General features: G+C 51.1%; 1 protein-coding gene across 1 annotated transcript in view; it reads left to right on the forward strand.

The window, feature by feature from the left end:
• Nucleotides 1-226: 226 nt before the first annotated feature.
• STK10 (serine/threonine kinase 10) overlaps nt 227-27719 on the forward strand; it is a gene marked incomplete at its 5' end in the record, with an annotated part of 116684 nt that continues 89191 nt past the window's right edge. Inside the window, 2 exons of the mRNA XM_080804392.1 lie at nt 227-382; nt 23932-24096. Of these exons, the coding sequence (XP_080660518.1) occupies nt 227-382; nt 23932-24096 (321 nt within the window). The remainder of the gene's footprint in view (nt 383-23931; nt 24097-27719) is intronic.

The following is a 27719-nucleotide window of genomic DNA, read 5'->3' on the forward strand; positions in this document are numbered from 1 at the left end:
GGCGGGGACCGTGGCCGCCTGCGCGGTTCCGGGTGCTCCCGCCGCGCGCAGCCCGGGGCGCACTTGACCGGGGTCTGGCTGCGGGGAAGGGCGGGTCTGGGGAGAACCCCAGAGCGCGGCGGCGTCCTCCAGCCCCTCCTCCTCGCGGCCGCCGGAGCCACAGCCCGAGCCCGAGCCCGAGCGGGAGCCGGCGCCACCTCGCCCCCCGGCTCGCGCGCCCCCAGCCATGGCTTTCGCCAATTTCCGCCGCATCCTGCGCCTGTCTACGTTCGAGAAGAGAAAGTCCCGCGAATATGAGCACGTCCGCCGGGATGTGGACCCCAACGAGGTGTGGGAGATCGTGGGCGAGCTGGGCGACGGCGCCTTCGGAAAGGTTTACAAGGTAAGGGCGCTAGGGGTGGGTGACCCTGGGCGCGTGGAGCGGCTCCGGAAGGAAGGGACGCCGGCCCGGTTCAGCCCTTGCCCCGGCTCGGGAGGACGCAGAGGGGCTGCCGGTCTTGAATTCGGGGTCTCGCGCTCCGCCCTGGGGACCCCCACTCAGCCCGGCTGGTCCCTGCGTGGTGGGCACCCCCTCTGGGCACGGCCGCTGCCCCTAGCTCCGTTTCTGAGTACTTCCTGTGCCTCCGGCACCGCACTCGGCGCCGCAGGGGGAGACAAAGGGGGCGCTTATAGGACCTTGGCGTCCGAGAAGACGCAACCGCCGTAAAACTGATTCTAGGCATACTTTTAAGACAGGCCACACAGATGCTGTGAGAATGCAAAGGAGTGGAGACAGAAACTCGCCGAGTCTGGAAGGGTTGGCATCGGTGGAGTTGGGGACACACCTGAAAAAGAGCCAGAGCCAGGAAAACGGGTGGCTCGAGAGTGAGGGGTTAGGCTTGGAAAGGTGGGCTCGGGCTGGGCGAGAGGAAGGGGGAGGTCAGGGCCCTGTGAATATTGCGCTGCGGGGATCGGATTTGAATGTGTGTGTGTGAGTCACAGCTGGGGAGCTTTCCAGTGTTCAGTCACCTTTCCCTGGAGGAATAAGGGGGCAGAAAGCTTTTGTGGAGGCATGGGTGGGGCAGAGCTGATTAATTCTAGACGCGTTTGCAGCGGGTCATTGTCTGGTTGCTGCTCCTGTGAACCAATGCTGAGTTGCTGAGTGGTGTTCGGGACGCAAACACAGAGGGCTTGACTCCACCCTTTCCCTGATCTCCTTTCCCCCCGGGGAACCTTTACTGAGAGAATCCCCCATGTTGAGCTGCTGTGTAACTCCAGGGGGGATCTTCGCTCCTGAGACACCGGCCCACTCTCCTTGGGGCTCTGGTAGCTTGTCCACCACTGTGACCCCAGGATTGCCGTTTTAGGAGGCTGGACCACGGCGGGGCGGGAGGGGAGGGGGGGAGAGTCTCTAGGCCCACGTGGTCAGGACTTGCTCTCCACCTTGAAAGTGGTCTGGAGCCTAGTTAGGGAATTGTAGTCCCTGGAGGAGTGGCATTAGCATCACCTGGGAGCTCATTAGGAATGCGGAATGGCTGGTCCCACACCAGCCCTGCTAAGTTAGAGTCTACATCTTAACAAGATGTTCAGGTGATTGCTAAGCACAGTAACTTTAGAGAAGTACTGTTCCTGTAGGCAGTTTTGAGGCCAACCAGACCCCTGGGGTGCCTGTTTGTTGCCTTACCATCTCCCCTCTGAGCCCGCATTTCCTATTACAGGGTGGAACCCCCGCTGGAGCATAGGTCCTGAGGTTGGAGAAGCAGGGCTCTGTAATCGCTCACCCCTGTGCCTTTTGGGCTGCCGTAATTGGCCGCCCTTCTCTTCTTGAGGGCTTTGCAGGTATCCGAGGAATAATTTCTCTACCCTTCCCAGCGTGGCATCTTGCCTTCTCCAGACACACCCTGCCCTTCCATATGTGCCCTGACCATCATAAGGGCAGCTGGATCCTTGGTCAGCTTACTACATCTTCCTTTCTCCAGAAGGTTCAGTTGGTGTTCTTAGGGCATATTGTTGTTTCGCACTGATACTTTTTCTCCGATAGGGGCTGGGTTTCACTGGCAGTCTTGTCCTTCTCTTTCAGCGTATCCTGGCTCCATATGGTTCATTCCCTCCCTCCCTCCCTTCCTTCCTTCATTTCATTTGTTTTTTTTTTTTTTTTTTTTTTTTTTTTTAGAGAGTGAGAGAGTGAGCATGGGAGCATTGTTGTGAGGTAAAGGGTGGGGGATGGTCACTGTAAGGGGAGCTAGCAGAGGGGAAGGGAGAGAATCTCAAAGAGACTCTGTGCTGAGCACAGAGCCCAAACGGGGCTGAATCTCGGGACCTGAGATTATGACCTGAGCTGAAACCAAGAGTTGGTCACTGAAAACACCGAGCCACTCAGGCGCCCCTTGTTTTCTTTCAAGCCTAAATGCAGAACTTTACTTTTATGCTGGTAAGATTTCCCCTTGTCAGTTTCGCTTGTCATTTCCGCCTGCCTTAGCCCTGTAAAACTCCTCTGCTATTCTGGAGGTTTCATACAAAGGAGTGCATCTGATTCACAAGTTATTTTGTCCCCTGGTTGTCCAGGCCAAGTGGACCCTTTATAAGAGAATCTGGTTCCCAGTGTTGTGAGTTGGCTGCACCACAGCTCCCTCTCCACCACCTCGGAACCTGTGATTTTCTCATAATTAAGACAAGGGAGAGCTAGAGCAAGAGAGTTGTGTATGATGGCTGATACACCAGGACAATATATCACATCACCTGCCTGGCCTTGGGGTGTGACCCGCTCATCCAGCCCAACCTCATGTTATATGTGAGGACACTGGGGCCCCCAGAGAAGAAGGGGCTAGAACCTAAGGCTCTGAGCTTCGGTTTAACAGTTTCCTTAGTTACCCACTATGGAAGACCCACCGTGGATTGAAGATCCTTGTCACCCATGCGTCCTCCTCTGAAGAGCTGCTTGCTCAGCCTCTTGAAGTTCAAGTTGAATAAGGTAGTGCTTTTTTTTTTTTTTAATTTATTTATTTGACAGAGATCACAACTATGCAGAGAGGCAGAGAGAGAGGAGAAAGCAGGCTCTCCACGGAGCAGAGAGCCCGATGCGGGGCTCGATCCCAGGACTCTGGGATCATGACCTGAGCCGAAGGCAGAGGCTTTAACCCACTGAGCCACCCAGGCGCCCGAATAAGGTAGTGCTTTACTAAAGACTCTTGTCGGTGACCATAACTCCTTTCCACTTCATTGTTCCCTGGCATGGCCACCGAGGCAGCAAAGGCCAGAAGTTCTATCTAGGTTTTATGGCTGGGACCATAAAATGTTGACACAGTGCCTGGGCAGCTGGCTGGCTGTGAACTGGAGGGGTGATGGCCAGCACCATCTCTTCACTCTGTTCTCCTGGCAGCCAGCATGGGGAAGTCCTTCCCAAGGACTTCCCTGGTGTACGCAGCCTTAGAAATTTCAATTTGTCACGTGCTTGTTAGGACAGGACTCTGACTGCAGATTTCCTGATGACGTTCTTGCAGAAGCTCAAAGTCGAAACATTAGCAGCCTCAAGTTCAGAGTCCCCTTTCTCCTCTTCTCCATGATGAACCAGTGAACTGTTGGCCTCAGGAGACAGAGGAGGATAGGGTTCATTCTGGGCGGCGTCAGGGTCATTCTCACCTAATCCTTATGCTGTGCAAATTGATTTCAGAAGAAAATCATTTCTAGCTCATGACTTGATACAAAGCAAATGTTATGAGATATATATATATATATATATATATATGTGGTTTCAAAATTCTTGTCCTATATCATTTCAGAATGCTTCTTAAAAATCCTCTTTATTCTGAAGACAAGGTAGAAAGGGGAGGAAGGGTTTGATGTCATGTTGAGTGGAACAAAGCTGCCTCTGAGCAGAACGGGCTTTCTGTTAGAGCAGCAGGGCAGGCACTCACGTGTTGAGCATACAGTGAGCAGACATCAAGAGTTGGGTTAGCAGGCTGAGATGATTTTTCTGCCTTTTTTTCTCTCCTTTTTAAAGATTTTATTTTTAAGTAATCTCTACACCCAACCTGGGGCTTGAACTCACAATCCTGAGACCAGGAGTCACCTGCCTCACGGACTGAGCCAGCCAGGTGCCCCATTTTTCCGCTTCTTGAAAATTACTTTGGTTTTGATCTTATGTTACCTTTTTTTTTTTTTTTCCAAAGATTTTGTTTATTCGTTTGACAGACAGAGATCACAAGCAGGCAGGGAGGCAGGCAGGGGGTGGGGGGGGTAGCAGATTCCCACCGAGCAGAGAGCCCGATGCGGGGCTCAATCCCAGGACCCCGGGATCATGACCCAAGCCGAAGGCAGAGGCTCTAACCCACTGAGCCACCCAGGCACCCCGATCTTATGTTACCTTTAAGCTGTTAAGAGGTGTATGGTCTTGCAAAATTGGGAGTAAACAAAGAAAATTTTTTTTAGGTAAAGGGAAAAACATCACCCTAAGTCCCATCAATTGCTCTTGACATGTTGTTATATTTCCTTACAAACTTAATGGTTTTTTATGGTGAAAAAAATGTTTTAATGCAGGATTGTTATCTCACATACCTACAGTGTTTTATACCATCTTTCATTCCTAAAATGTCTTTCAGTATTATTCTAAATGCTTCCTGCATACCTTCTGGGATGGCTCAGTGCTGCCTTGGTCTTAATCTTATTGGCTATTTAACTTAAAAGAAATTTATTAGAGAGAGAGAGTCTGTGGTGGGTGGAAGGGACGGGGGAGAAGGAGATAGAGAATCTCCAGCCGACTGTGCACTGAGCACAGAGCTCCACGCGGGATTCCGTCCTACCACCTAAGTTCACGACCCAAGCCGAAACTGAGTTGGAAGCGTAACTGACTAAGCCACTCAGGTGCCCCTGACTTTTTTTCCCCAACAAGTCACAGTTGATTAAATGCTTATGATTTATGTGCCTGGCACTGTACTAAGCATTTTACGTAATGCAGTCAGTTCAGCCGTAATGTAAATAATGCCTTCCCCGAAAGACCTTGATGCTGAACAAAATCTGTAAGAATCACCGTCTTGTAAGACACAGTGCTAAGGGCTGAGCACTGAAAAACTGCAGCAGGAGCCCACTAAAAAAAAAAAAAGATAGGAACCTTAAAAAATCAGGGGTGCAGTTGTACACAAGTTTATAGCTAAGAAATACAAGCATATCACACAAAATCCAGCACTGTAGGATGAGAATGTGCTGGCTGCTGTGGCCGTGGGGGCGGGACCCGTGGCTGCAGGGGAAGCCACGGTGGGAGGAGGGTTATCTGAAGTCAGGCGCTAATTGGGACCCCAGACGTGGCCCTGACAGATGTTGGAGGGGCGTGCCTTTGCGTCGTGGGCATTTCTTCCCCGCTCGGTTCAGCTGGGTGCAGTGTTCTGTGTTCATCTAGTGTTTCTGGTCCACAAAATTGCACCCAAGCCGACGGGAATTCAGTGCTTGGATGAAATTGTTCCGTGATGTGTCAGTGGTGTTGGGACATTGGCGTCTCCAGAGTAAGCCTTAGAGCACAGCTGTGCGTTGATGAGTAGGTCTGCTAGTGAAGTTCTTCTTGTGTTTTAAATCCTGTTTTAGGCTTGACGCTCAGAAGGGGCTATGCCTATCCGAGGGTGGACTTTTAAAAGCAATCGAGAGAAGTTGGTAGGGTCTCCCTTTCGCCCCTTGCTCTGGCCGAGGGCCAATCAGCAAGTCTTCTGGGGCCCTGGGTGGGTCTGCCCTCCTTGGGGCCCTCAGGTGCCCTCCAGCCCAGAGACCCATTGTTAACCTTCGCCCTTCAAGTGCCAGTTAGGTACCGCCGGTTCGGACAAAGCAGAGGTTCAGTGAGGTGGGAGCCAGCTGTTCGGCCTTCCGCTCCTCCCGGCCCGGGCCCTGCTTTCACCTCCTCTCCTGCCCGTAGTTTTAAGGCCTGGGTTTCTGCTTCCTCTGGGGCTGCCCAGGGCTGGGCCTCTGCGACTCCCCTCCTCCTCCGGAAAGAGATCTGCCCCCAGGCAGTAACCTTATTTCCGCTCAGCCTGGTGTTTTTAAATAGAAGTCCATGCTATTGTGAGTGGGTTCCTGGCTTGGTCCTAAACTCCAGTGGCCCAAGCTTCCTGGGGTGTCGCCGATCTCAGAGGGTCCGCTTCAGCAGCTGCTTGAATACTAGGACTGATTCTAGCGGGCTCCAGAGCAGGCCCTGGCCACGGGAGCTCAACAACTAAGCAGATCCCCAGTCCCCACTTGCATGCGGGGTCCCCTGGCCTCCCAAGGTTACCCAGACCAGGGGACACTCCTGGGGCTGCCCGCCCCACACCCTGCGGAAAACAGCCGTGCATGGTCACTCCTGGTTTTAGCTGCTGGTCAGGGCAGTAGGATGGGGTGGTTAAGGGAAGGAATTTGGGGCCCGGGAGGATCTGGGTTTCAAGCAGAGCTGGGGACCTTGCACTCTGAGCTTCAGGCTCTTATCTGTAAAAGGACAGGATAATCCGGGGGCGAGGAGGGCTAAAGTTGCTGAGGAAGTACCATCCCTTTAGCATCTGATCCCCACTCAGGAAGTGGGCAAGAAAGGAAGATGCTTTGTTATTGTTGATGCTTGTGGTATCAAAAAGAGAAGATCCTGGCTGGTTACTGCTGCTTCCCTGGGAACAAGGAAGAAATAGTGTTTATAGGGGTGCCTGGGAGGCTCAGTTGGTTTAGTGGCTGCCTTCAGCTTGGCGCATGATCCTGGGGTCCTAGGATGGAGCTAAAATCTTAAAAAAAAAAAAAAAAAAGGAAAGAAAGAAAGAAAAAATGTTTATAGTGAGACCTAACCAGTGTGAGTTTGCATTTCGGTGAGTCACAGATACAGACAACACCAGGTGAACTTGTCACACAAGGGAAACTTGAGTAAATAAGGACATCATGGGATTACCTTCCAAAGCTGAGAGTCCCTGGGTGAGACAGTGAATGGGTTCCTTTCGTCGAGGGTTAGGATGAATGTTTAGAAAGGGAACCTTGTCACTGTACGTAGAGGCGGGCATAAGGTCATGCACGCACCTTAAGGAAAAATGCCTATACATACATGGTATGTGATGTTCCGGAGGCTTGTGCTCCTCCTTGGGCGGACATTTTTGTATTTGAATGAGGGGAAGGTTAACTGTCCATCACTGCATGGCCCCTCTGTGGTCCATCTGCACAGGCGTGAGTCAGGGGGTCAGCTCCAGCTGATCGGGAGGCAGGGGGTCATTGTGCTGGCTGTCGTCATTGCTTGAAGGGCCGTTTCGGTTCCCATCACAGGATGCCGTGTCCACTGTGTATTTGCCGGAGTGAAGAGATCAGCTGGAAGGAGGAGCCTCAGGAAAAAGGAGGGACAAAGGTGGGCATGTACAGGCAGCCGAACAGTAAAGGTCTGGTGTTGGGGTCTAGCTGGTGAAGGTAGTTTGTCTCACACGGGGGCTTCCCCACCTTGGTACTATTGACATTTGGGTGGGAATTCTTTGTGGAGGGGCTACTGACCCACACATGATGCGATGTTAGCAGTATCCTTAGCTTCTAGTCATTAGAAATATCTCCAGTGCTGGTACCTCCTCCCTCTCCCCCCAGCTGTGCCAGCCGAAAATGTCTCCGGGCATCGCCACATGTCCCGTGGGGGGCAGACTTGTTCCCGCTCAGCACTCTTGCCTCCTGTAAGTGAACTGGCTTGTTTCAGTTGGGCAAAGAGGATTAATTCGAGTCTGTGTGCCAAGTCCCTGAGTGTACGGTAAAAGACTCAGGCCTTGCCGCCAGATGGACCAGGGTCCCAGTCCTGGCTTTCCCACTTTGCAGCTGTGCGAGCTTAAGCGAGTGGCTGGTCTCTGAGCCTGTTCCCTCGTGTGTAGGGTGGGGGCTGAGACTAGCACTCACCCCACATGAAGGGCACAGCATTTGGCTCCCGGGAGGTCCATGTGGCCAGCGTCCTCCTCTGGTGTGGGGAGGAAGAGAGGGTTCTGCCGGGTTGAGTGAGCTGTAGCAGGACACAGGCAGGGCTCGTGGGGAAAGGGGAAGGTTGCCACCAGGCAGGTGGGGTTCTGATAGCAAGCTGGAGAGAAGCCTGGCCCAGGAGAGAGGCCATGTAGTGAGGCCTGAGGTTGCCAGTCTGTGGCCCGGGAGGCTGGGACGGCCTGTGGACTGATTTGTGTGGCTTTCCACGGTGGCTGAACCAAATCTGAAGGTCTGGCTAGCATTATGAACTCATATTTCACATAAAAGCCCCCCTTCCCTCTGGCTACCACCAGTGTATTCTCTGTATTTAGGAGTCTGTTTTTGGTTGGTTGGTTGTTTTGTTTTCTGGATTCCACATATAAATGAAATCACATGGCATTTGTCTTTCTCGGACTGACTTCACTTAGCATGATACCCGTTAGGCTCATCCATGTTGTCTCACGTGGCAAGATCTCAGTCTTTTTTATGGCTAATAGGAATACATAACACCGCGTCTTTATCCGTTCGTCGATTAGCGGACCTGTGAATTGCTTCTGTATCTGGGCTGTTGTGAATAACGCTGTGGTAGACATAGGAGTGCAGAGGTCTTTTTGAATGAGTGTTTTTTCTTTCTTTCTTTACCTAGTAGTGGAAATACTATTGTATTGTGTGGTATGACTATTTTTCTCGATTTTTTTTTAAAGATTTATTTATTTATTTAGAGAGAGTGTGTGCAGGGTTGGGGGTGGGGGGACAGGGCAGAGGGACAGGGAGAGAATCTCAAGCGGACTCCCTGCTGAGCATGGAGCCCATCATGGGGCTCGATCTCCAAACCCTGAGGTCATGACCTGAGCCAAAATCAAGAGTTGGGGGGCGCCTGGGTGGCTCAGTGGGTTAAAGCCTCTGCCTTCGGCTCAGGTCATGATCTCAGGGTCCTGGGATCGAGCCCCACGTCGGGCTCTCTGCTCCGCAGGGAGCCTGCTTCCTCCTCTCTCTCTGCCTGCCTCTCTGCCTACTTGTGATCTCTGTCTGTCAAATAAATAAATAAAATCTTAAAAAAAAAAAAATCAAGAGTTGGACGCTTAACCGACTGAGCCACTCAGGCGCCCTGCTATCTCTGTTTGTAATTGCTTGAGGGACCTCCATACTCTACTCCACAGTGGGCGGCACTGATTTACATTCTCACCAGCAGTGCGTGCCATGTCCTCACCAACACTTGTTGATTCTTGTGTATTTGATGCAGGGCATTCTGACCGGTGTGAGGTGGTATTTCTTTGTGGTTTTGATTTGCATTTCCCTGATGATGAGTGATGATGAGCATCTTTTCATGTGTCTGTTGGCCACCTGTTTAATAGTTTATTTTATTTAACCTAATATATCCAAAGTATCATTTGCAGCATATAATAATCAATATAGAATAAAAAAACAGATTTATTTTTTTAAAATTTTTATGTTTAAGTAATTCTACACCCAACGTGGGGCTTGAACTCACAACCCCGAGATCTGGAGTTGCACGCTCTACTTATAGTGCTGGCCAGGCGCCCCGGAAGAGAGATTTAATATTCTTATTCCATACTAAGTCTTTGAAATGGGTTTGTGTTTTGTGTTTATGACACGTTTCAGTCTGGACTAGCCCTGTTTCAGGTGCCCCAGGTGACCTGTGGCCACTGTGCTGCCCAGTGTGAATCTGGCCTCTGCTGCTCACCCTCGCCTTGGGCCCTCCTCCTGGCCCCCTCTGTACATCTCAGTTGCCTCCTCAAGTCCGGTGGTCAGTGGGCTTGGGAGCTGGGCGTGGCTGGAGGGGCTGGCCAGGGCAGGGTCAGATCAAGAATACTTTCTGGGGCCAAGTCAAGAAGACCTTGAATGCCAAGCCAAGGAATTTGGTTGTGATGGTTTTGAGCTCAGCTAATGTCCTGCTTGCCCTGAGTCCCCAGGGCCTGACCAGGTCAGCCTTGTGTGGGGAACTCTTTTTGGAGGCTCACCAGAGTGGGGGAGTGAGGGAATTCCAGAGCCAGGTTTCCTAGTTGCCCAAGGTCAGGATGGCCACTGATGAGTGAAGGGTAGGACAGCGTGGCCACACCCCAGTTACTACAGCAGGTGGGGGTAGGAGGGAAGGCCAGAGCTGTGGTCAGGCCCCCATCAAAGCTGAGGGAGAGGAAGTAACTGATGGAAGGCAACCAACCCAAGAACAAGATTTTGTACGTGGGTGGGAGGCAGGGAAGATTCTAGAGAGATGGTCTCTAGAGGGATGGTTGTGAGGAGGAGGCAAGAAAGCAGAGAGGGTGAGAAGGGAAGGAAAACTCCTATTTGCCAGGGATCAGAGATGGCACAGGAACTTGGATGAGTTTCTGGAGTCAAAGTCTGTCTCTCTACCTCTTATGGGTTGTGGGATCCTGCGAAAAGTACTTAAGCATGCCCCTGTGTCTTTAGCTGCAAAGTGGCACGGGGAATGGGACCACATCATAGGGGGATTGGAGGGTGAAACAACCCACGGAAACCACTTGGCTCAGGACCTCGGAAAAGCCCAAATAAGCATTAGCCATTAGAGTGATTAACTGAGCACCTACTGTGTGTCAGGCACTGTGGGTTCCAAGGTGAACAAGATGAGTGTGGAGTTGCTCTTATGTGTTCATCATTTATGCTTCTGCTAGCCCCCTGAAAGGCAGAGGCTAGCATCCTCACTCCACACGCGATGAAACTAGGCCCAGAGAGGCACACTGGTTGATTTGCTTAGGCTCACACAGCTTTTCCTTGGCAAGGCTGGCACTTGACCCTAGATGTCTCTGGCTAGGAGCCTGTGCCTTTTCTCTTGTACCATATGGAGGGAAAGACGAAGGGGGTGAGGAGAGGACACAGGGTCCCTTCAGTGTGGTGTCTCCCTGCGGCCGTGGTGTTTCTACACCCTCCTTCCTAGGCCTGCCTCAGCCTCAGCTGGGTCTGAGCCCCCGAGATGGTGGCAGGAGCCTCTCACACAGAGGAAGTGGTGATGGGTGTAGGCAGGGCTCCGGCTTACAGAGGAAGTGGCAGGGGAAGTGGGTGAGTGTCTTGGTGGGGAAGCTGGGTGCTCCTGGCCTCCTGCTGGAGCTCTGGGGGGTGTGGCCCGGCTTGTGCCACAGCATCCTAAGGCTTGGGGTGCTCCTGGGTGCTTCCTCCTCCCTTCCCCTTTCTCCCCGTCCCTTCTCCCTCCCTCCACTGCACTCACCTTCCTCTTTACTCACTTTTTTCCATCCTCCCCTTTCTCTCTACTTTCCCCTTCCCTACATTTTTTTTTTCTTCCTTTCCCCATAGCTTGCTTGTTTTGTTTTCTTATTAACAGACAATACCAGAGCCGGAATTCAGGCCCTGAGACTCAAGAGGTTTAACCACATGCTGGTGACTGAAGAGTTAACTCTAGACAACCTCTGTATGGAGGGTGGGGGGATGGGGCCACTGAGAAGAGTTGAAGGAAGTGTATCCCTTTTCTGTCTCAGGACCTTTGCGCTAGCTGTTCTCTCTGCCTCCCACTCTTCCTACTGCTCTGCACCGCTAGGGCTCCTGCTCATCCTCTGGATCTCAATTCACATGTCCCCTCTCAGAGAGGGCTGCCCTAACCACCCCTCCCTGACCAAGGTGATAGCTCTCTGCTGATTTCCTTCAGAGCTCTGGTCACAGACTAGGTTTCTTTTGTGTGTCTACTTGTTTATTTTCTTTCCTCTCTGAAAGATGTAAGGTCCTGTGTTTATGGGTAACATAGTAAATGCTCATGGTAGATGCTTAGTTAATTTCTGCTGAAGGAGTGAACAACTAATGAGTAGAATGCCAGCCCCACCTTCCTTCCTCTGTGGGCAGGCCCAGCACTGTGATTATGAGCTTAGGCAAGGGTATCAGTGCCGAGCTTTCTCCTGGTCTCCCTGCCTACTTGCTGTGTGACCTTGGGAAAGTCACCTCACCTCTGTGAGCCTCAGTATCTTGAGCTGTAACATGAAGGATCAAAACAGTGCTTACCTGAGAGAACTTGGGAAGATTGAATCATGGCCAGACCTTCCTATAGTGCTCATAATGGAGGGAAAAGGGGAGGTGGCTGTCATCGTGCTGATGATTCTTTCTGGTGATGGACCAGACTGGCTTCCTGAGTGTGGGCACGCAGAGTCCCTGGAAGCCCCTGATCGACCCCCCCATGTTTGTCATGCCAGAGGCCACTACTTGCATAGAAGTTGGTGTGATGGGTTCCTGGGGGTGAGCCTGGAGCTTATTTCTCTCTCGCCATGTTATGACGATGAACATGATTCAGTGATAAAGAGGCTCCAAGTTCACAGTCTCTGTTCCATGCCCGCCGTGGCCAGTCAGCCGGGGTGGCTGAGGCCACTGTGGTCGGTGGGAGAGCAACATTTGTACCCTGAAGGGCGCGCCTGCCTTTGCCCTCCTTCCTGGAAAGCTCCAGCCTGTTTTGTCTGGGAGCCCAGGCCCAATTCTTGGCCTCAGAGGCTGTTGCCACCATCAAAGCTGGCTTTGTCACCCTGAGGCAATGACCCCATCAGAGCTGGCCAGCTTCCCTGGTTGGCCTTGAGAGTCCTTCTACCTTTTTTGTGTGTCCTGGGCCCAGCTCGTTTTCAAGCCTCCTTCTTCCTCAAGTGCCCTCCACCCCACCCCCACTCTGAGGTGACAGGAAATCTCCTGCTGCTCCTGTTGACCAAGGAGGGGAGACTGGTGCCTGCATCCCAGAACCAGAGCCAGCTGTGTGCCGAGCCTCTGCTCTGCCTGCTTGCCGTCCCCTGCCGCCAGCACAGCCATCCTCAGAAGACCCGAGGAGCACCCCATGCCCCCCGCTGGAGCCCCGCCTCTGAGGCTCCGCACTTGGTGGCGCCCTTCCCCTCACAAGCCCCGGCTTGCCCATTGTCTCTACTGTATGACTTGGGGCAAGTGATGTTGCCTCAGTTTCCTCTTCTGCAAGATGGGGATCAGTGGAACGGCCTATAGCTCTGGGAGGCGTTGCCGTGGAAGAGTGTTCTGTGATCCAAAGGGCTGTTTGTGACCTCTAGTTAAATGGTATGACAGTCATTGGCGACAGTGCAGAAGGGTACTTACTGTGCAGTGAAACGCCTGATGGGCGTGTGCAGTTTAATCCCACTTTTATGAAGTCGGGAAGCAGGTACTTGTGGCAAGCGAGAGAACACTGAGCACATGTTTCTGGGGTGCTCACTACGGCCCGCTTGGTTCTAAGCATCTTTCACACCTTAACTCACTGAACGCTCCCCACAGCCTGTGAGGCAGCAACTACAAACATCTTTATTGGACGAAGGTGGAGAGGGAGGGACAGAGAGGTCACATAAGTCCCCTGGGGTCACACAGCTGGGAAGTGTGAAGGCGGGTACAGCCCTGCCCGTGGCACATGGGAGGTGCTCCAAAATGCCTCAGGTGTACCTCATAACGATTCAGTAATCCTATGAGATACTCCGCACTCACGGCGATAGGTGTGGTCACCATCCGTCACCAAACGTTATTACAGTATTACTGACCATGTTCCCTCTAGTGTATTTTTATCTTCATGACTTATGTATTTGATAACTGGACGTTTGTACCTCTTTTTTTTTCTTTTTAAAGATTTTATTTATTTATTTGACAGAGAGAGAGGGAGAGCACAAGCAGGGAGGAGGGGCAGACAGAGGGAGAGGGAAAAGCAGAATCCCCAGGAGCAGGGAGCCCCATGCGGGGCTGGATCCCAGGACCCTGGGATCATGACCCGAGCCGAAGGCAGACTTTTAACTGACTGAGCCCCCCAGGCACCCGAAGTCTGTACTTCTTAATCCCCTTTATTTCACATTCCTCCTGCCACCGGCAACCACCAGCTCTCGGTATTTAAGACTCTGTTTGTTCATTTGTTTGTTTTTTAGATTCCACATTTAAGTGAAATCATAGGGTATTTGTCTTCCTGTTTCCTGTCACTTAGCAGAAGACCTTCTAGGTCCACCCAAGGGATGATGGGTGCTTTGTCTTTGTAATATTATATCTTGAAGACTCTCTTCATGAGTGTGTGTTGCTTTTAAAATAATAAAAGACAGCACGGAAAGTACTGTTGATTGAAAACATAGAGCTGTTTTCACCTCTGAGGTTTGGAACCGCCTGGAAAGTGGGGCTGGTAAGAGCACACGTTCCCCAAGGCTGTGGTCAGGATGGAGTGAGGTGAGCCTTGTACGGTGTGTGGGTGGTGCAGGTCGCAGAGGAGGCGCTGGCTGAAGCTTCTTCCTTCTCTCCCTCCTCTAGGCTGTTGACCCCATGCTGCCCTCCTGCTGTGACTCAGCCCCCATTCCTCTCTGGGCCTTCCTCCAGCTAGAGGGAGCTCTGGAGAGGTGGGTGCAGTGGCCCTCTATCACCTTCTCACCTCTCCTTTATCAGCAGTAGGTGGGGTTGGATCCCCATCACTTTTGAAGAGCTGAGATCCGAAGGCTCCCACGTCCCTGGCCAAGTTGGACAGGTTGCCTGGGTTTTCGGTCAAGGCTGTGGCGTGGTATCTTTGGGGCCAATCCTGTTGGGTCTTGGTTTTTTTATTTGCTAGCCCAGAAAGATTTGGAGGATCAGCATTTCCCTGCTGTGCCGGGATGGCTCGCCAGGCTTCACTTCCCTGAGAGAGAGGGTATTAAATGGCCGGCTTTGGAAGCCACGCCACTCCTCTGCTTTGTGCCTGGCAATCTTTGCCATCCTTAAGTGTCTCTTGTTCTGAAACTTGGCCGTCTTATTTGTTGCAAGCTGAAACTTGGCCCAGCGATTATTGATAGGGAAGTGCTTTCTCTGCACTTGGCAGGACTCATTAACTGTGTATATCCTGCCCAGTCAAAGGCTTTGGCTTCTCCGAGGTAGAGAGGAGACAGTATTCAAAACCAGAGACCAGCTAGAGACTCAGGAATATAAATATGTTGACAGGAAAATGGACTTCTCGTCACTTTCCTTCCTGTCCTTAGGTGGAGGGCATCACTTCTTTCTGTTTGCACACAGATACGAACACCAGTCCATCCATCCATTATTTTAAAATACCTAGTGTATACTCTGCCTGAACATAATAATAGTAGATATATTGGTGAACAAGGCAAACATGCTTTTAGGCTTTTGAAAATCAAAAATACACAGTCCTAAGCGAGGACTAAGAGAAAATGAAAGCCACTGTCTCAGGTCACCCAGCTGGGAAGCACTGTCAGGACTTGACGCAGGCCCAGCTTTTCCCTCAGAAGCCCTGAGAGGAAATACTCCAGGGGCTCCCACCCAGTTTCCAGGTGTGCCAGTCCTCCTTCCCCAGCTCTTCCTTCAACCAGAAATCCTCGTTGGGCAAATGTCAACGGCTCCCTGCTGCCTGACACAAAGCATGGACACCCTGGCCTGGCACGCAGCGCCCTGGTGACTTGGCCCACCTACTTTTCCAGGATCCCACTCCGTCCCGTACACACCCCTTGCTATGGCCAGTGCCCTTCGGCCTCCTACTTTCATGCCTTTCCTTCATCTCTTTCCTCCACCTGGAGTGCCTTCCCCATTTCCCCATACTGTGCTTACCCCACAAAGTCTAACTCAACCACAGCCTGTTCTGTGAAGCGCTCTCGGAACCCCAGCTCCCCAACTACTAATTCACACCTTACTAGGCCTTTCTCCACAGACCTCCTGGTGCCCTGGTCATCTGTGTTCAAAGATTCTCTAACTTGGAACTTGGTTTTGAGCTCTGAATGGCTAAGCCCATGTCTGATTCATTTTCGTCTACCCCACAGACCCTAACCTAGCCCAAGATAGCCAGTGGGTAGATGGGAATGTGGGAGGGTGGGTAAATGGGAAGATGGAAGAATGGACGGGCAGACAGGCAGACGGGCAATGGATGGATGAATGGAAGGGTGGGGAGGTAGCTAGATGGAGGGGGGAATGAATGGGAGGGTGGGTGGATGGATGAATGGATGGGTGAACGGAAGCGAGTGAGGTATGGAAGGATGGGTGTGTGGAAGGATGGACAGATGGACAGAGGGGAGAGTGAGCGATCAGGAGCATGAATGGGTGGATGGGAGAACAGGTAGATAGGGGGGAGGAATCAAGTAATGAAAAGTAGGCCTAGGCAGTAAACAATCATTAAGTCTTCTTTTTTCCCCGAAAGGCACTTGAGCCTACCTTGTTGTTGGCTTCCACAAATACTGGACTCTCTCTTTCCCTCAATAATGTAGCTGAGAAAGCTATTTCTACAGGAACCTAACCTACTGCATCTCACCCATGTCTCCATCTTTGTCCAAACTAGAAACAGGCAAATTTCCACGAACTGATTTATGGAATGGAAACAGCACAGGACATAGGTTCAAATTCCAACTTCACTACTTACCAGCTAAGTGCCTTTTGGGAAAGCACGAAACCAGGCTGTCATTTTCTGACAGCCATGTGGACAATTCCAGAGACACGGAACAAAGTTTAGAAGCCACCGTGGGTTAATCGTGAGGGAAGAGCTGGGGAAGGAGGCCTGGGACACCTGGAAACTGGGTGGGAGCCCCTGGAGGTATTTCCCCTCAGGGGCTTCTGAGGGAAAAGCTGGGCCCGAGTCAAGTCCTGACAGCGCTTCCCAGGTGGGTGACGTGGGGCAGTGGCCTTCATTTTCTCTTAGCATGAGCAGATTGTGGTACTTCTGCATACCTCATGGACCCATCCTGGAGACAGGTGAGGTGCTGCTTATCTGCCCTTCAGAGACCATAGGCGGCCTTGGGAGGCCACCATCTTCCTGAGGCCGATGAGACCCAAGCCTCTGGGAGGCTAGGCTGTGGCGCACAGCTCCACTCCTCAACGGACTTGTGCCTGCCAGCCAGGGGCATTAGCGGTGTCTGAACCCAAGGCCACTTTGGCCGCCTATCCTGTCTCCGTCTGCTGCCCTCAGCATACCCTGCTTGCATTTAGGTTGGGCTCTTCCCCTGCGTGGGGCCGGTCCTGCTGTGACCTTTCAGGGCCAGATTTCCTCCCGTGGGAATAGAGTCGAAGCCTTTCCTGTGATGGGTCACAAACCTCACTGTCCAAAGAGAAAATGTTTTCGGGCAGGGATGCCACAGCTGTATACCGTGGGACACAGACCAAGCCCCTCCTCCGTTCCAGGGGCCTGAACTGTATTTGACACGGCCATCCGGAATCAAGAGGCTGGGGAAAATAGAAAGCTTTTGCCTTGTCTGCTTCATTCTTTGGCTCTGACCCCCACGCCCAGGCTGCTCCTCTGACAGGCGGGCTGGGAGCCTTCCCTCACGCCTGCTGCCCAGCCAGGTTGCTAGGAGACCTCGCTAGCGACTGATCACCACCTGAGCTGCTTCTATCCACTCTTGGCCCTTGAGACCTTTGTTTCTTCCTAGAAGAAGAAACAAAGTGTTTCTGAGGCTGGGTCTGGAACATGGGAGTGAGTTTTAGATGCCTCCTCACCTTTGGGAGAAAGTATTTTCTGCCAGGTGCAGCCTTATATGCAAAGCTGCCTGCTAGAACTTTCTGCTGTGATGGGAACATACTGTTTCTGCTCTATTCAGTGTGGCAGCCACGTGTGGCCGGTAACCGCCATATTGGACAGACGAGGGTGCCTGTCCCTGGATATATTCAAGACAAGGTCAAGATAAAGGGGTCACTTCTGGGTACCATCCCCAGTCTGTCCTTGCTGGGACCCCTATAGATAATTGTCAGATGTCACTGAGTGAAATTAATTTTCATAAACCAGTTGTATTCCTTATGCTCTGTTTTCAGGTCCTCCTTATTTGTAGATGCCCAGAATGTTCCCAAAGTTCCAGCTTAGCTATACTTTTATTACCCTGCCTTGTTGACTGACTATTAAGGCTTAATTATTTTCTCTCATTACTGTATTGTCTTCTTATTTACCATTTTAAAGCATTGCTTAATAGCTCACTGAGTTAGCCATTGTCTTACTGTTGAACATTTAGGTCATTTGCATTTTCTTGCCGTCATTATGGACTCCTGTGAACATGATCCCAGTACCCTTCTTTTGTTGTCTTTATTTGAATAATTTCCTAGCCTTAAATTCTTAGGGATGAGGGAGAAGAGGCTTTAAAAACCTATTGCCAATTTTTGTCTCTGGAGGATTGAGTCTGTTTTTATCAGTAATGAGCAGACCCATTTTACCACCTGTTTTGTCACCCACACTAGATGTTCCCATTATTCCTCGTTTCTGGTAATTTAATAAATATACATCTCTACTTTTTCGGAGGAAAACTCTTTTGGCAGAAGAATCCCCTGGTTTCTGTTGCCTGTGGCCCCTTAGTAACTGTGTTTTCTACTTGGGTCTTTGTATCCTGGATTATCAGTTAGGTCCTCTGAGAGGCCTCAGTGAAGGTCACTTGGTAGGTCTTGGTGACCCTTTTGAAGGTGGCCTTTGTTACACGTGTGTTGTGTGGTGAGGTGCCTCCATGGCTACGTGTTCTCTGCTGGAATACCCCCAAAGGTGACGAACTTACTTACTCTTTGGTGGCAAATGACAGAAGTCCAGAAGGGAGTTTATTGGCTCATGTAACTGCAAAGTCTAAGGGCAGACCCGGTCTTCAGGAACAGCTGGCTCCAGGTGTCCACAGACCTCATTATCTGCCCTTCTCCATTTGTGGGCCCTGTTTCCTTTGTCAGGACCTCATCCTCAGGCAGGGTCTCGGAAGGATTGGCCACATAGGCTATAAGACTCTCCAGCCTTTGGGGCGCCTGGGTGGCTCAGTGGTTAAAGCCGCTGCCTTCGGCTCAGGTCATGATCCCAGCGTCCTGGGATCGAGCCCCGCATCGGGCTCTCTGCTCGGCAGGGAGCCTGCTTCCTCCCTTCTCTCTCTGCCTGCCTCTCTGCCTACTTGTGATCTGTCTGTCAAATAAATAAATAAAATCTTAAAAAAAAAAAAAAAAAAAAAAAAAAAAAAAAGACTCTCCAGCCTTTCATTCTACCTGTTTAGCAACCCCAAAGAAAGAAAAAAAGCCACTTTCCTGATAACTTAAGCAAAAAACCAAAAACCCCAGACTAACTCAGAACTACCCAGATACAACCCTGTTGGCCTCCCTTGGGTAACTTGTGAACCACTAGCCATGGCTAGTGGCAAGTGTGAACCACTAGCCATGGCTGAGAGGGCCAGCAATGAGTGGCTGGGCCTGGGCTGTGCACTGGGACCCGATGGGCTGAGCTTCTTATGAACCCCTTGCACCGAGAGAGAGAGGCAGTTGCCAAAGGAAGAGAGTTGTGAATCTGCAAGGGGGATAAGGCAGCTGTCCCAGATTGGACCTTGGTCACTGCATTCACTTGTATGAACTCTGTTTCATCATCTGTGAGGAGACTGGGGAGTTGGGGTGTAGGAGTGGTGGTTAATGTTCTTTCTGATCGCTGAGTTCTGTGATACCAGCTCTTCCCTGGAGGAGGAGGGAGTCACACAGTGATCAGCTTGCAGCTGGGACGGAAAGGGATGGGCCTGGGGGTGGTCCCTGCCAGCTGCTGCTTTGCGGTTGACTTTTAGGAAGCCCCCAGCCCCTGACTGGACTGGCCGGGGCCCCATGGGTGGGGCAGGGCTCCCTGCTGGGAGAGTTGTCCCCACCTCCTCCAGGCTGGGCCCCGAGAGCTTCACAAGGGGGAAGATTGTTCCACAGAGGTGCCCGGGCCAGTAAACACAAGTGGCCACTGTGTGTCTGCTGTCAAGGGTGTGGGCTGAGGCGTTAGTCACTGCCAGCCAGCAGTGGAAGGCTGGGTGGGGGCTCCTCCATCCTTTGCTGGACCCCAGCCTGGCCTCCGCCAGTGGGAGAGATGGACGTCAGAGGCCACAGGCAGCCACTTGTTCTTTATGTGACTCCTTGCTTGTCAACTCCCACAGGTGCCCCATCCGCTTGGACCACCCCTAGCTTTCCAAGACCCACCCACTCTCCAAGACACCCTCACATCTGACTGCAGAGGGAGCTTGGGCATCATTTCCTCACTCTTCTACTGTATGAGAGGGAAACTGAGACCCAGGCAGAACCTTTTCAGAAACTGACCTTGGGCAAAGAGGTCAGCACATGGATGCTGAAGCCGCATGGACCTGAATTCAACTCCCGGTCCTATTATTTACCTGCTGTATGTCCTCAAGCAAGTGACTTCAACTCTCTGAGCATCAGTTTTCTTCTATGTAAAATGAGGCTCTTAATAGTACCTCCTTGGTGTAAAAATTAATCCTGGGGATCAAACTGCGTCCTCTTGTGCCCTCTCTAGGCCTTGTTGCTTCGGCTAGTTTTGTTTTCAAGGTCTGCTTGCAAGCACATGTCCCCGCAGCTCCAGGCCTGCTGCCTCAGTGTTGGAGGCTGGGACGAAGCAGGGTTTGGGGCAGCCTCAGCCACCTCTGCTACTGTTGTGAGCTTGCATCTCATTGGCTAATGTGGTCACATTCTTGTTCCGATTGACCAGGAGGAGTAGCCCACCCACTTCTAGAGTTGAAAGTGGACTCTGCTCCATTGTATTTTGGGGACTGGGAAGGTTGGTGGGTTAGGTCCACTGAAGAAAAATCAGGAGGGGTGAATTATGTCACAGGATGGCAATGATTCCTACCACCAGTACTGCCTCGTTCACTAGAAAAGTGTTTGCCCTATAACATGAGCTCAGTATATAATGGTTGAGTGGTTGAATGGTTGGGGGAGAAGTTGATTCCTGGGAGTCTAGTGTAGTGAAGAGAACACTGGCCTGGGGGTTAGGAGACCACCACAGCTCACAATCTTGGGTGGGTCCTGATACTTTGAACCTTAGTCTGCTAATCTGGGAAATGGGCATGATGGCTAACACCTGCCTTAATGGCTTATGGGTGGATTAAATTTTGGTACTTTTAGTACCCAGTAGCTGCCAAGCACATTGTTGGTTGTGATCTTCGTTTATCCTTAGCTACGGAGTTGGAGCAGGGTGCGCATCGAGAGGGACTGGTTGGGAAGAGATTTGGAATTTAGGCTGTCTGAGCAAGACGGGCTTGCATTTGAGTCTGCTTTTCCCCCTTACTTGCTGTGTGACCTGAGGCCCATCATGGTGCCTCTCAAAATCTCAGTTTTCTCATCTCTAAGTAGGGAATACTAATCCTTGTCTCCAAGGGCTAGATGGAAGATGAAGTGAGAAATTCCATTTAAGGGCCTTCCTGGCACCCAGTGAGTGCTCAGGCAATGTTAGCTGTGTTTATCATCAACCTTAGTATTACACTTTCTGACATTGGGGTGAGCAGCTTGCTGCCTCAACCAGGCTTTTAAAGAATTTAATTTTGGCCAAGTCACTTTAGGCACCACCACTGCTGCCAATTAACCCCTTTCTGGCAATCTCTGTTCTCTATCATCTGGGCGAGGTGCTGGGCAGCGGGTGTCCCTCGGTGTTGACACTGGCGCCCAGCTGGGTGCCCGGCCCTGTGGTCAATGCCACCTTTCAGGGGGCTGGCAAGGTCTTGTGCACTCATGGGAAACAGTCCCTGCCTGGGCCTCTCCCACTTCTGGGGGAGAAAATACTGTTTTGAGGAAACCCAGGAAGAGGTGACATGCAACCTCTTTTTCCTGCCTCTCAGGAGTGAAAGGTGAATGATTGGGGGTGGGGGTGGCTCATGCCCAGCTCAGCTGTCCCCTGTGCTGCTCTGGCTGGGGCTCAGGAGAGCATGGTCAAGGTGGTCACCGTGCTCACCCGGTCCCAGCTCTGGCCATCCCGCTGAGCTCTCCACCTTCCTCTCGGTCCAGGAGCCGAGCAGGCCTTCCCTCCTCTTCTGCGTTTGGAGGGATGCAGCACACGTGTTGTGCAATGTGTAAGGGTACTTTGATGGCCCTCTTAGCGGACACTCAAAAATCAGCATTACTGGAAATGAAAGGGCAGGTACACAATCAGATGAGAGAGAGAGAGAGAGAGAGAAAACATGAGAGCGCAAGCACCCAATGGCTGAATTCATGAATTCCTCAGGTGTTTTCAACAAGTCTTTAAAACCAAGTTTAGGGGAGAGGCCCCCACTCTGGTAGGGCGAGTGAGCAGGTGAGTTCCAGCACCTGGACTGACCCCGGGGAATGGCCCCATGTGGAATTCCCTCCCCTGCACCGGGTCTCACGTGGAAGGGACCATGTGGGGGACGACGGGTGGGCCGGCCAAAGAGTGCAGACCTGGCAGCAAAGGTCCAGACCAGCCCTGTCTCCCATGTTGCTGGGGACGCTGCTTCCGTCTCCTCATCTGCGCCTGAGACAGTCACAGCACCGGCAGGGTCGGGTGGTTAAGGAGATAAGTGAGTTAGCCCATGCTGAAGTGTAGTCCCGTGACCTTGATCAGTGGGAGACCATTGTTGTCACTGCGTGGGGGCCTGGGGACTTTGTAGCTCAGTTAACAGAAAAAGTTACTTCAACTGAGAATAAATTTACAGATGAGTTAAAAAAAAAAAAAAAAAAAAGGCCCACTAGCATCACTCCCTTCCGGAAGGTTCTCTGGTGAGGATTGACACCCCCTCTCGGTTCCCCTCCCCTGATGAGCATGCTGTCCAGTCACTGGCAGCAGAGGGGTGGGTCTCCAACTGGACCTTGAGGCCAGGAGCCAGGGTGCTGTGTCTCGGTTTGACTGACTGAGCCACCCAGGTGCCCCGGCTCGGTCTCTGCCCAGAGGGTGCCCTGTGCAGGGCTGGCCTGGGAGCGCCCATAGGTGTCTGTTGGCATCAATCTTAGAGGCTTCTGAGTTCCGAAGATGATAGGGAGACTCTGTGTAATAGTGGAAAGTGCACAGAGTCTTAGAAATGAGAGGACTCAGATTCAAATTCCAGTGCCACAACCCCAGCTCCAGCCATGTCCCTCCTCTGAACCTGTAGAGTGGGGATACTGAGGTGCTGGGTGCCGTGGTGTCATGGGAGGCGATGTGAAGTCCCATTGTCCTTCACGGGGTGCTAGGCGTGTGGGAGCAGCTGGGCCATCACCATTTGTCGTGCCTCAGGTTGCAGAGTTGTTCTCTGAGGCGAGCGGCATCCGATGCTGTCCCCAGGAAGGTCACACAGTGGGGAGTGACCAGGCTGCTCACGGAGTCCAGGGCAGGTCGGTCCCCCATGCTCTCCCACAGATGGTGAGTCAGAGGCTCCAAACGAGTGGCTGGCTTTCAGGGCCCGTGTTGTAGGAAAGCGTGCTCCCTCATGCAGCACAGCTCGAGTGCTCCCAGCTGCAGCCCTTGGGGCTCATGGGGCCTCCTGAGCACACGTGGGCTCTGCTCCCTTTTCCTGGACACTGGTTCCTCGTGGCTGGAGTTGCTTGCATGTGGTTATTTCTCCCTTGCTCTCAGTTCTTAAGAGTGTGGTAAAATATGCATAACATAAAACCTACCGCTTTTAGGGTGCCTGGGTGGCTCAGTCGGTTAAGCGTCTGCCTTTGGCTGAGGTTGTGATGCCAGGGTCCTGGGATTGAGTCCTGTGATGGGCTTCCTGCTCAGCAGGGAGCCTGCTTCTCCTTCTCCTGCTCCCCCGCTTATGCTCTCTCTCTCTCTCTGTCAAATAAATAAATAAAATCTTTAAAAAAAAAAAAAAAAGGGTGTCCTATCACTTTATTATTCAGTGACTGGGATCTCTTACTGAGCAACTCAACAGTCTTTCCATGTTGGCATTTGTAGAGCTATGCCATTCTTGTGTTTTTACTTATGCCATAGGATGGGTATGTTGTATTTTAAAAAATATAATTGGGGCGCCTGGGTGGCTCAGTTGGTTAAACGTCTGCCTTGGGTTCAGGTTATGAGCTCAGGATCCTGGGATCGAGCCCCGCATCTGGCTCCCTGCTTATCCCTCTCCCTCTGACTGCTGCTCCCCCTGCTTGGGCTCTCCCCTGTCTCTGTCAAATAAGTAAGACCTTAAAAAAATAAAAATAAAAAACATGATTACGAAATGCTGAACATTGTCTCTCATGCATGCCCTCTGCACTGACAAAATAAGCCGCCATTGTCAAGAGCAGTGGATCTCCTGCTCTGGCCTCACAGTCCTCATAGTCCCCCATAGTCTGGACCCCTGGCCTCTGCAGGCACACTCCACCGGCCTCTCTAAGATGGCTTCCCGGGCTTGGTTTCTTGCCGTGCAGGCCTCATTGACCTTCTCTGTCTCCACTTTGCAGGCCAAGAACAAGGAGACAGGTGCTTTGGCTGCCGCCAAGGTAATTGAGACCAAGAGTGAGGAGGAGCTGGAGGACTACACCGTGGAGATCGACATCCTGGCCACCTGTGACCACCCCTACATTGTCAAGCTCCTAGGAGCCTACTACTACGATGGGAAGCTGTGGGTAAGGGCCACCTGCTGTCCCCTCTGGGTCCCTGTGGCGTGGTAGGCCAAGCTAGCCTGGTTCAGAGGTCCTCTGTTTTTTCTCAGTGTCTGCTTTGAGGGCAAGGGCTGGGGTGAGAAGAAGGTGAAGCAGAGGGGCTGGAGGTCCCGCCCTCTTTCCCTTCCTGCAGAGGCTCCCCACTTTTGGGGAGAGTGGGGACACTGGTTTAGAGCAGGAAAGAATTCTAAAGTTCTACTGCCAGGCCTCAAATCCCAACTCTGGCTCTTCCAAGTTGGAGAGCCCTAGGCAAGTTCTTAACCTCTCTGCCTCAGTTTTTCCAACTGTAAGATGGGGGTAATAATGGTACCTAGCTCATATGGTTATTACAGGGATTAAAGAACTTAATTCATGGTCAGTGTTTAGAAGTGTGCCTGGCAGGTGTAAGAGTTTGGCGACTGTTGGCTGTTTTATTGTTTGTAACAGTGGCATTGTTACTAGCCATGGGTGCTGCGTGGGGATTCTTTTCAGTGGTGGCGCTAAGGAGGGGGGTCCCTTAACAGCCCCTGTTCTCCATCAGCAGCCTGAGTGTGTTGTGCACAGTGCAGCTTCGAGCCCCACCTTCCAAACCCAGGATCACCCCAAGCTTCTCTAGGGTAATCCTGCAGTGCTCCCGGGTCTGCCCTGGGCACACCCGCCCTACACAATACCTGTCCTGTGGACCCTTGTCTGGTGTGAATGCCTCTCAGTTTATAAAACCTAGACTTCTAGAACACAGGTGTCTCTTAGGACTTTTTTTCACCAAGTGTTTTCTAGGTAAAGCAACGTATCTGTGTCCCCAAATCTCAGTGAAACATTTGTCACAGAATCACTGTGCAGGACAAGTGTCGAGTGAATTGTGGATACAGTTGCACATGTAGGTGTTTTGCACATGCTTCAGAAGCGTGTAGATGTTTTGCAGAGGGAGCCAAGGGGCGGCAGGCCTGGGTGTCTGCAGGGGTGTGGCAGCTGGGAGACCTGGTCCAGGTCCATGGTGCTGCACACAGCGACCAGGTTACTCATGACTCAGTAGTCAGCAGGGGGGTGTTGGAAGCTCGACTGCCTATCATGGTAGTTCATGAAGTTCAGAGAGAGCGTGACTGCTTTAGTTATATTTTAGGAAATTAATGGGAAGTTAGGAAGTGACAAGTGGTGCTTTGTGATTTTAAAATAAGGGGAGGGGGCACCTGGGTGGCTCAGTAGGTTAAGTGTCTGCCTTCAGCTCAGGTCATGATCCCAGGGTGCTGGTATCGAGCCCTACATCGGGCTCCCTGCTCAGCGGGAAGCCTGCTTCTCCCTCTCCCACTCCCCCTGCTTGTGTTCCTGCTCTCACTGTGTCTCTGTCTGTCAAATAAATAAATAAAATCTTAAAAAAGGTGTGGGGGGGGATAGATCCCAGGTTTTATTTATTTATTTATGTTTGCACAGGATGCCTGATTTTTAGGCACAAGCCACTGATGCTTGATGGGGAAATCTGAGTTGTTTCATTTGTGAAAAGAATCCTGCTGTTTAAGAAACCAAAGGAGCGACGCCTGGTGGCTCAGTTGGTTGGGCATCTACCTTTGGCTCAGGTCATGATCCCAGAGTCCTGGGATTGAGTCCCACATCAGGTTCCTTGCTCAGCGGGGAACCTGCTTCTCACTCTGCCTGTTCTGCCCGCAGCTCTCTATGCTCCTGCTCTCTCTGACAAATAAATAAATAAAAAATCTTAAAAAAAAAAAAAAAAAAGAAAGAAAAGAAAACCAAAGGAGAGTTTAGAAACTCCCATCAGAGTTGATCCCTCTCATTTGACAGAGCCGAAGGAAGCCAGTGTCTGAGAGCAGTGAGAATGTGACCCCTCTAGCCCGCCCAGTGGTCTGTCCATGGACTCTGTCTTCCCTTCCAGTCCTGGATAGAAGCCAACTTTCCTTTGCCTCTCTGAGTGTCTCCTTGGGGCGCCTCCTGGATGTCACTGGGGGGTTTAAAACCATCCCCAGACTGCCAGCTGCAGATTCCAAACCCTTCTTCATCTACGGTCTCTAGGTGTCTCAGGGGGTGGTGAGCAGGATGGGGACCCAGGCACAGAGAGGACATGCCCTCTAGCTCGTGGTCACACCTGCACCCTACGTGTTTCCTCTGTCCTGATTCATGGAGCTGCTTTTTAAAAAGCTTTCTCTTTTAAGAAATTAAACAAATATTATATATATAGTTACCAGAGAAAAATGAGAGAATACAGAAAAAGAAGATTAAAACCATTCAAATTTTTGTACCAGAGATAAACATACTTAAAAAATATTTTTCTAGGCTTTTAAAAAAATATATACACAAATATACTCATACCCACAGGTTTTTAAGTTTTATTTTTAAATTTTTAAAAAAAGATTATTTACTTATTTATTTGACAGAGATCACAAGTAGGCAGAGAGGCAGGCAGAGAGAGAGCGGGGGAAGCAGGCTGTCTGCTGAGCAGAGAGCCCGAAGTGGGGCTTGATCCCAGGACCCTGAGATCATGACCTGAGCTGAAGGCAGAAGCTTAACCAACTGAGCCACCCAGGTGCCCCCCAACAGGTTTTTTAAAAAGAAGAATTGACCCCATACTTACGACTTTACCTTTAACTCTTTTTACTTAAGTCTTATTTATTTATTTATGAAATATTTTTATTTATTTATTTGACAGAGAGTGAGCACAAGCAGAGGGAGCAGAGGGAAGAGGGAAAAGCAGGATCTCTATTGAGCAGGGAACCCGATGTGGGACTCAAACCAAGGACCCTGGGACCATGATCCGAGCTGTAGGCAGCTGCTTAATCAGCTGAGCCACCCAGGCATCCCTTATTTATTTATTTTTTTAAAGTAATCTCTAAATCCAACATGGGGCTTGAACTTTCCACCCTGAGATAAAGAGTTGTGTGCTCTACCAACTGAGCCAGCCAGACACCCCATTTACTTAAGGTCTATTGAGAACCACTTTTCATGTGAGTGGGGGAAACACCTGCATCTTCATATTTGATTATTTGGTAGAATTCCATCTTCTGACTGTGCCTTTCTCCATTGTTAGGTATGTACGCTGCTTCCTTTTTTTTCTGTTAGAAACAGAGTTGTGATGGACCTCTTTGGTCTGTGAACCTCTTTAGAAATATTTTTAAGCATCTGTAGTGTCCGGTGCTGAACTAGCGTCTCAGGGCCACTTTTCATATTAACCAGGCATTTTCCCATCTACCTGTCCACCTACCACACCCAGCCAACATTATCTGCTTGTCTGTCCATCCATCCTCCTGTCCATCCATATAATCTTTCTTGGACTGCTGATTATGGACTCATTACGAAAACCATCTTTTATATGTCTGTCCCCAGTATTGATTGTGGCCGGGTACCAAGTTCTGGACTTCCCCAGGTCCAAGGATAATACCAAGCACGCTAACATTTACTGAGGGCTTACTGTGAGCCAGGCCTTTTAAAGCTGTGAGTTTTACTGCGATTATGTCATTTGCTTTTCATTCTATGAGGTAGTTGCTTTTTCCCCATTTTACAGATGAAAATAAGAAACAAAGAGGTTAAGTAAGTTCCCACCCAAGGCCACGCAGCTAGAAAGTGGCAGGGTTGGAAATCAGATAGAAAAGAAGGACAGTTTG

Source organism: Martes martes, assembly GCF_963455335.1.
Source record: "Martes martes genome assembly, chromosome: 5".
In the NCBI taxonomy this organism is placed as follows: Eukaryota; Metazoa; Chordata; class Mammalia; order Carnivora; family Mustelidae; genus Martes; species Martes martes.